Below are 9,888 nucleotides of genomic sequence, written 5' to 3'. Positions count from 1 at the left end.
AGGACAGAAATTCCTGTGGCTGCACTAAAGAGACAAGGAAGTTTGCAGGCTACTAAGCAGGACCCTAAAGCAATGTGAACACAGGTGAGAAAATCGATTTTGTGGAGGAAAAAACGTAACACAAACATCACATGCGGCAGAATTGCAATTTCTTATTTCACACTGGCTTTAAACTGGCAAACAGCTAAGAAAATGGGCTTATCAATCAAGATCGGAAATCGGTTTTTGGGATGGGAAACAAAGACAGAACAGATGGGATGCTAAGGGGAAGGGATGACTCTTTATAGGATGGTGATATGGTTTTTTTAAGGTGCAAAGCAAGTCTGATTTTAAAGAAAGCAAAATACACAGGTAAAATAGGTTTTGTTAGCACAATGATTAGTTCTACTGAAACTATATTTTAAGGCTATAATTAGTAAAAACACTCGACAAAATTGTTAATTTCAAAGTGCAACAACAATGAACGTGAATTTTCAATGGGGGAATTAATTGATTTATTCCAAATGATACTAGGGACTTACACAGATAACTGAAGGAAATAGAAAAGACATATGCTAACAAATATGGACTACACAGATTCTTCTAGGGCAAGGATGAACAGAGGATACTAGCAATTTGGGAAATGACGGGTTTGTTATGGGATTTGAATAGGGTTTGAACAGGAAGCAAGGAAAATAGCGGGAATATGCAGTTTTTGGGTATTGGGTGATGGGATGCTTACACGGCAAACTTGGGTTTTGTAATTTGGACAGCCAGCAGGGTTTCTGGACAGTGGGGCCAAGAATCTGGTCACAGGCAGCGGGGTCAAAAGATCTGGTTACTGGGTCCACTGGGCTCTCCTAGTGGGGAACAGCTGGGCAAAGTCTGGTCACTGTGGACAGCTGGATGGGTCAGCTGGGCAAAAGGTCTGGTCACTGAATTCTCCTAAAGGGGATCAGTGGCCTTTCCTCCTTTCTCCCTGGATTATTGGGTATGCCTGGGTCTGGATAGGTGGTTCTATCTGGATCTGGAGTCTTGGAATCTTGAAGGGTGAATTTTGAATGTTGAATATCCCTGTGCCTCACTGTCTACCCCTTATATAGCCAGAATGACATCAGAGAATTTTACAATATCGGCGGAAGTATCTTGGACTTAACCCCTGAATGGGATAGGCCAGGCTATTGGGGTCGCCTCCTCACTCCGGGCTGATTGGTCCAAGGGAAGTGACCTCCCCTTACTTGTATGCATTTTATGACTCCCTTTGTCTCACAAGCCTATCTTTCACAAAAATGAGTTATGAAACAAAACTCCATATTTACAATAGTCACCATCATAAAAATCAGATAGGCAGATCCCATATTTTACCTGGAATATGCCAATTTGAATGCAAATTCTGTGCGATGTTGCCTCGCCCTTGTGCACAATTTTGCCAGTTTTTAGGAGCAATGTTTTATCTAAAATTCAGCAAATGGCTACACATATGCATAATAGTATTTTGCATAGTTTCCTCAAGTTTAATATCTGTGCCATTTATGCTTCCTGCAGAATTACATTTTTCCTGCCATTTCAGTTTACCACATGCCAGAAAGATGCACCTAGTCTTATTGGGCTTGTCCAAAAATCACATTAAAACTGTCATAATATAACATTACTGCTTATTCATATTGCGGGGAAAAATGTTTTAAAGTATAAATGTCCTGCATTGTCAATGAGGTGGATTTGCCAAAGATGTGGGCGGCACTGCCACCCCCACAATCCAAATGGTCTTCCTTGGGTCAGCTTGCACAAGTGTTTCAATGACTCCCCTTTGAAATCCTCCAGTTTGAATGTAGAGGAAATCACCCCTGAGGTAAAACTCAGGGCTTCACCCCCATCCTTTGTCCTTGGGAGCAGTTCTGCCTGGCAGTCTGGGAGAACCTGTAATTATCACACTTGTCAGGTCCATAAGAATAGGGCCCGTGCCCTTGCAGTATCAGTTCACAGGGAGGTGCGACATTGGCCTTGCTGCCAAACTGATTTGACTGAAATTCCTGGGCCTCAGCCAGGATGATTTGTCTTTTGGTGGGGAAAAACAGAGCACAATACATATCTTTGCAGCCCCTCTCCCCACATGTACAATTGTGTTTCTGTGCGGGCTAAAGTATTATTTCACATTTAGCTTTCCCAATGTCATTTTCTGCTTTGCAAAAACAGATTTACCCATGTTCTTTTTTTTTCATGTTCCTTTCACAAAATGCGTTTTTTTCCTGCACACAGCTTCCTTTGCATTTACTTTATGAAAGGCTTTTTTATAGTTCTGGTCAGTTTCTGGACACAGAGATATGCTTGAAAATGGTTTCTTGGTAATTGACACTAGGCAAGAGAGAGCATCTTTTCTTTCAAGTACTTTGAGTGTGTTGGTTTATTAAAAAAAGTAAATCCAAGCCATGCGGACTTGAAGCAGAATTCTTTTGCTTTACTGATGAAACAATGCCGTTCTGGGAGGGATGGCCTTATTTGATGGTGTTCAAAATCTCTGACCAAGAAGAGGGCGAAAGCAAGGCTTTCTCAATCTACTACAAGGCAAAACCGCAGATGGCTCTGTGGAAGAGGTGAACCTCCATGCTCAACCGATATCGAGGTGACAGGAGGACTGGAGATTTTTGCTCAGTCACTTCTCTTTGTTCCTCTCCCCAACACCAGGTTTACACAATGGTGCAACAATGATTGGAATACTTGAGACAGCCTGTATATGAAGTGTGAACCTTGTAGGATGTGAGAGAAGAACTAGAAACCTATGCAGGCTTGATGGCCAAGATGTTAGGCTTTGGTGTTATTATGCTCGTGATTCCATGATGGAGCCCTGTTGTACTGGGGACAGAATCAAGGAACACTGACTTGAGGTTTTCCTAACATTACAGAGAACACAATGCTGCAAAGACAAATGCATACCCTATCCTGAGCGCTGATGAGATTATGAACAAGTTACTAGTGACACTTTGCCTGATAACCTTTGACTTGACTTCCAAGTACTAGAAAATAGCTTTCACCTACCCTACCCCAGCACCTCATGGCAAGGAGAAAGCGTCCAGATTGCAGATACCGGTGAATCATGCATTCACTGGCCTAGACGGCTATTGTCTCACCTGCATAAATGATATTTTTGTCTTCACTGTGGAAGTATGGCCCCCATGAGAGCCTGCCCTCTAGCAAATAGCTTAGGAATTATACTTGGGCCAATGTGTGTGGGAGGCATAACAAGGCCTAGAGAGAGCATGTCTATTTACAGTGGTCTGCGGCTATGTAAGGAAAGAATATTACATTGAACCAGTGGTCCATCATTCCACAAGGGCTTGACTTTACCATGGAGCCCAGGAGTAGTCATGGGAATGCAGATACATTTCTTTACGTTTTGGCCAATTAGCCAATACATTGCATGTTTGCCCAAACCACTCTAATCTGGAAAAGGCCCACTGTGAAACTGAAAGTACCAACCGGACACTTTGGAAAAGGCCCCGATGATTTCGGAATCTTCCTACTTGGTGTACCTAGGGTTTTCCCTGATGAGTCCAGATTTTGCCGCTGATGAACCCTAAGTCCCACAGGAAAACTGTTAAATGTTACCTAGGCGTTTGGAATGCCCTTCTCCAACTGTTTGCAGGCCCAAGAGCAACATCTAGTCTGCTCCTGTAGCAGCACAGGCAGGTGATAAAACAGCAATCAGATGGAAACTCTCTAGAACAATGCCAGTGGGTATGATTAATGCAAAGCTCTTCATACATCACTTTCTTGTTTCTCTGTTCACTCGGAGCTTGTGTTTGACAGACCTAACAGGAAAGTGGCTTAATAATGTTTCCATCACTTCCAGAATTATGTATCTTTAAACTTCAGCAACATTCTTAACAAGTTCTAAAGTAGTATTCGATAAGCTTTGTCTGCACATTCCTTTAATGCAAGGAATATTGTGTATTCATGTCCATCCCTCTTCTCCATTACCCCGAGGGTCATCTTTATCGTTGAATCTCAGCTAACACTAGGAGAGCAAAGGAAGCTAATTGGTAACGTCCCAATAGCTTTTATTCTAGATGGAAACGAACAGCAAGCACTGATGTTGTACTCAGGGGTCGAGTCCTAAAAAAAAAGAAGTAGGGGGACTCATTAACAAACGCAGATGCAACGTCACCAGAAATTAGATTATCAAGATGACATATCCACAATTCATTGAATTGACTTTGCATAACCTCCCAAATTGTACAGGACGAATGTCATTTGCCTTTCATAAAATCAACACACACACAAAACCAAGAGAGGATATTTTCTCCTAATAGTATTTTTGAAAACGTTTAAAGGTGTGCATGTTTTAAACTCCAAGAACCAATACCAATGTTTTCCCTGGAACAGGCAGTACTGAAATGGGACAAATCACCTTTAGTTGTTTGTTGTTTTTCACCAGGTTATATAGTGTATTGGTGAAGTATCTGCCATGCGAACCCGAAGACAATGGTTCGAGCCCTAAGGTTGGTGCTAATTCACACATTCAAAGAAGACACTCAATGTTTCTCATTTTTGCTGGAGGGGTGAGCCTGTAAATGGGGCGAGGGGCGGGGCTGAGTCGCATGTACCCTCGACTTGAGCCCTGGTTGTAGTTCATTGAATCCATGATTTAAGATACATTTTCAGGTTTTCGTTGCATTTTGTCAACAGTGACTACTGCCACATACACATAACCTTTATTGCACTAGTTAACTTTCGTTCTCTTCCACAGGCAACATCAGAAACCACAGAAAGACATTTGTGAATGTAATGGAAATGGGTAACCAGTCCTTCGTGACAGAGTTTGTTCTCACAGGACTATCCAAGGATCCCGTGGTTCAGGTCATCCTCTTTGTGCTGTTTCTGTTCATCTATTTGACTTCACTGATGGGGAACCTTCTTATAATCACAGTCACTCAGATGGATTCTTGTCTTCATACTCCAATGTACTTTTTCCTGAGCAACCTGTCCTTCCTTGACATCACTTACACCTCAATCATTGTCCCCAAAATGTTGGCCTTGTTCCTCTCCACCAGGAAGACAATTTCCTATATAGGGTGCATGACACAAGTTTACATCTACCTGTTTTTGGGAGAGACAGAGTGTCTCCTGCTGGTTGTCATGGCATATGACCGCTATGTAGCTATATGCAATCCACTACGCTATGCCGTTATCATGAGCAAGATGGCCTGCTTCAAAATGGCTGGCATCTCATGGATGTGCGGTTTGGTCATTTCACTTACGGACATTGTTATCACTCTTAAACTGCCCTTCTGTGGACCCAACCAGATAGACCACTTCTTCTGTGAAATCCCAGTCTTGTTGAAGTTGGCATGTGCAGATATCCTACTGAATGAAGTGGTGATGGTCGCTGGCGGCTCCTTTTTACTTCTGATTCCTCTTACGCTTATTCTCATCTCCTATTTCCGCATAATCTCCACCATCCTGAGGATGCAGTCTGTGGAAAGTAGACACAGGGCATTCTCTACCTGTGGCTCCCACTTGATCGTGGTCTCGATCTTCTATGGAACGGCCATGTACATGTACATGAGGCCCAGGTCCAAGAATTCAGCTAGTGACAAAGCATTCTCTGTGTTTTACACCATTATCACTCCCATGATCAATCCACTTATATACAGTCTTAGAAACAAAGACGTGAAACGGGCAATCAAAAAGACACTGGGAAAGACATTTTAAGCAAGAATAACAATTCCATGATTGTAGTTGAGTGTAGATATGGGTTTTGGAGAATTGAAGAATTCAATATCATTATTACCCTTTAGCAATAGTTATTTGGCTGAAAATGAACCTACCTTTGTATTGACCGAAGGTACCCAATGTCATGAGCATTCCCTGCCAGAGAAAAACAGACCCCCTTTACATCACTCCTATAAGTAATGGCATCTCCTACAGGGACCTGAGGGTTGCAGGGGATCTGAGATGGTGAGGGTGTGAACGTACCTTATTCTGACTTTCATGTTACTATTATTGGCTGCCCCCTTATTGGCACTTGCCACTATCATGGAATTCTTTAGATGGCAAGTACAATCCATTGCATAACTTCAAACACCAACTCTTATTGAAAATAGTGCAAAGCTCGCAAATTCACAAGCTCCCTACCATCAACATCTAGCCTTCACTTATGCTCTGCACCACACTCAAAGACGAAACAAAAACAGAAAGTGTTAACTACAGAGAGAGGACCACCGACGCATCCACTTCCCTGCATATGGGTCCCTTCCCTACAATTTATATCATTTGTACAACACAATGAAAAACATGTGTGTTGAATAGGTTAACATGTTTCTTTGAACTTCAGAAGTTAAAAGCATCCCCGGATTTATAACTGTGGGAGTCATATCCAATGGATTCCTATGGAATCTGCCTGCTTTTAGCCAGTACTAAAAACAGGTAGATTCAGTAGCAATACAGCAGCGTTGCACCAGCATGGAAATTATATGCTGGTGGAAAACCATTTGGTTTTGATACTCAGAGCGGGAATGGCGGGTAGAAACAGTAGCAGTATTCGCACTCCTTTTTCCCGACTCCCCCTGCCAAAACCTAAAAGATTCCCACAGTGCGCAAAACGTGATGTTAAAGCAGCAGCAACACTTTTATGCCTGCTTTTAGCGGATCTTTTTGCGCTGCAGGATCTTGCAAAAAGACTGCCTTACTTTCTCATCATTTAACCTGACCTGCGCTGGCCTTTTCCCCCTGTTTCTTGCCAGTGGCGTAGATTGCATGAATGTTAGATTGTGAATATACTGTAGAGGCACCAATATTCGGCATTGCACGAACTAGTTTTTGATATGTCTACATTTTTATCAACAAAATCATAATGCCCAAAAAATAGTTTGTGCCATTATTCAATGGAGACTCTTTATGGAGAATCACTATGGTGAAACACAAAGATTGGGGGTCTGCGAGCCATGCTGAGAAATTCCCAACCCCAAGTGCCTCAACAAAGCGCAATCCGTGCCGCACTCTGGAACGGCCTGGACTACCTTGCATGGCCAGTGTGCATTAGGATGATCTTGCTGTTGCAGGGACACGCCACGCATTGCACTAAGTGAAAGATTTATGTATGTATGTTTTTTAATCGAAGCTTAAATCTTTCAACTAGCGTAGAATCCAAGGGCAGTGTCTGACCAATGGCACCTAAATGTACCAGCCACCTCTTTGTGTGCCCAGTAATATTATGTGCAGTAATAATACGATAAGAAAACCTGTTTGTGCTGGCTCTGCCAATATATGCCAGTATCCCCAAGAAAGAACATAATCCTGTTGGCTTTGCCCTTAATGATAGTACAGTTCTCATGCCACAGGGAAAAGATGCTATTGGTGACTGCACAAATGTCTCCCCGACTATCAGAGAACACTCTTAATGTTAACTTTGCCCTTAACTGCAGTAAACATACAATGCTATAGTAAGGAAACACCATCTCCATGCTGGCTGCACAAATGCCACTACACAAATGCCTGTTCCCCCATGTAATAACACTCACCTTCACTTTGCCCTTAATGCCAGTTAAGAGAAAAATGAAAAAAGCCCGGTCTCAGTCAGCAAACATTGCCTCCTTGATGGCTGCAGAACCCTCTCTACCCCCCACCATGTAAGAACACAACACTCATTGGGCCTCATTACGAGTATGGAGGTAGCCATGGTGATATTAGCGCCATGGCTGCCTCCATACCGGGCTCCAATACCGGGTTCCTTCAATGGGGAATTACCAGGTCATTCCAACATTGGAGGACCCGGTAATTCCTCCTTGAAGAAACCATTACCCATTCCCATTTGAGCCCCCATAGGGCTCAATGGGAATGGGGAGGGAAGTAATAACGGGCACGTTACTAACGGCCCGTTATTAGCTCCCTCTTCCCCTCGCGGGACCCGGAAAGGATGCCTGGTTTTACCAGAACGTCTGTTCTGGGTCCCGCATAGGGAACCTCATAATAGGCGCTCCTGTAATGAAGGGTGTCGGTCCCATACCGGGACCCTTCATTACGGGAGTGCCAGGGTCGTAATGAGGCCCATTGTGTTGACTTTGTCCTTTTAACACCAGTCAAAAAAAGGTTTACCTTAGTAATAATAAATCCTCTCCTTGCTGGCTGCACAAATACATATAAGAATACTCATTAAATTGATTTTGCCCTTAAAACAGTAAAAAATGCAATTCCACAATAAGGGAAGATTATCTTGCTGGCTGCAAAAATGCCTCTAACATCATGTAAGAACAGACATGTTGGCTTTGCTATGCGTGCCAGTAATAAATGTTATGCCATAGTAAGAACTTGTCTAGGCTATCTGCCCCATTGTATTACGCGCCCACTCCCCCAACCCCTCCTTCATCTAATAACTCACCAAGATGGCTTTGCAAAAAAATGCCAAGAAAACATGCCGTATCACTATAAGAAAATGGCCATGCTCCAATGCCCTCTGCGCTCCATCATCGCATGCGCACATCCATACCTATTCACCCAACAGTCACTCACCCAGAACATTCACACTGCATTCTCTACTGAACATGCACAACCAGAAAATTCCCATTACATTCTCCACACCTGCACACACTACCTTCACGCGTCATTGTCGTGCATTCACACGTGTACCTGTGCATACACTCAGTCACACTGAACTGCAATTTCTCATCCATACACGTACTTACACAGACACACTCTTGCATGCACACATCTACACAAACATATGACACCCTCACACACACACCCACATACATACATACATACAAAAAGGCCTTTCCCCACAGACAGGAAGCATGAAGAGCTTCCTGGTGCCTGACATGTATGGGGAAGCCAGAGTGCTTCCATCTCGATTCATCCCTGCCACTGTTGCACAGCTCGGCACTAGCTGCTGACTTTAGAAAGAGTGCTCAGGGTGCCCCCCGCTCCCACCGGGACATGAGGTGATGGGGTCCACACACCACAGGGGCTTCAGCCATCACCCCCACCTCACTTCGCCACTTTATGCATCCATTTGCGCTTACGTGTCTCATACATGGTTTCTGTAACTACCTACCAGCAAACTATTTTTTTAAAAATAATACAATTAGTATATCATTTGGCATGATGCCACGCAAGATATCGACTCCATAGTTATGGTTAAGTTGGAATCCCCATAGGAAGAGCACTTTTTGAGATTACAATAAAGTTGATGCTATTCAATGAAACTTTCCAAAAACTACACTTCTAAATCTGAATTTATTTGGTGAATAAATATAAATTAACAGTACTCTCCTCCCTATCTATATATTCAGTAAATATAGACTGAACATGCAGCAGACATTGGTCATTATTGAGCGCAAGTGCATTCAATAGTACCGGAGAACTATCTTACCGAAAACAAGGCTGAGGGCTAGATCATTCCTCAAAGGCAATGCAAACTGTGTAAAACGTAGAGATTGTTCAATTTATTTCAAAGGTGCAGCCTAGAGGTCAGACCTGTCGGGCACAGCGGTTCCGGCAGGCAGACTTGTAGTTTGCGAGTCCGGAACCAAAGGTGCCAGTAGGATTACGGGCACCATTGTTTCCGGACCGGCAAATTTACATCTTCAAGATGCCTGGCCCACACCCACATTCTTTACTCCATTATAAAAAGGAATCTTCTCCAGGTCATTTCCAGAGTGTGAACTCCAGTATAACCTTGTCTGCACAGTTGTTATATGAGTGTGTAGTTAAAGCTTTTTTACAAACCCCACTCCCACTCCACTCCTATCCAATCACTGTTGGAGACCAGATAATAACAGAAAATGATGGTGTCCAAGTACAAGTGGCAGACTGCCAAAGTCTAAAGAAAGCACCATTGAGAATAGTATGCTGCCTGAGTTCGAGAGGTCAAGCCCTCCTAAGCTAGACACTATTATTTGTTTTGCGGGTGGGATA

At 43.2% G+C, this 9,888-nt stretch overlaps 1 protein-coding gene across 1 annotated transcript; it reads left to right on the top strand.

Annotated features, from left to right (window-relative positions):
• The first annotated feature begins 4,761 nt into the window (after positions 1-4,761).
• LOC138480570 (olfactory receptor 2D3-like) lies at positions 4,762-5,688 on the top strand. Its single transcript, XM_069612295.1, has one exon. It carries the CDS (start codon positions 4,762-4,764, stop codon positions 5,686-5,688), a length of 927 nt encoding a protein of 308 aa, XP_069468396.1.
• The last annotated feature ends 4,200 nt before the right edge of the window (positions 5,689-9,888 follow it).

The sequence above is a fragment of the Ambystoma mexicanum genome, chromosome 5p (assembly GCF_040938575.1).
Source record: "Ambystoma mexicanum isolate Mex_15411 chromosome 5p, UKY_AmexF1_1, whole genome shotgun sequence".
Taxonomy (NCBI): domain Eukaryota; kingdom Metazoa; phylum Chordata; class Amphibia; order Caudata; family Ambystomatidae; genus Ambystoma; species Ambystoma mexicanum.
This window is presented reverse-complemented; position numbering and strand designations above follow the sequence as displayed.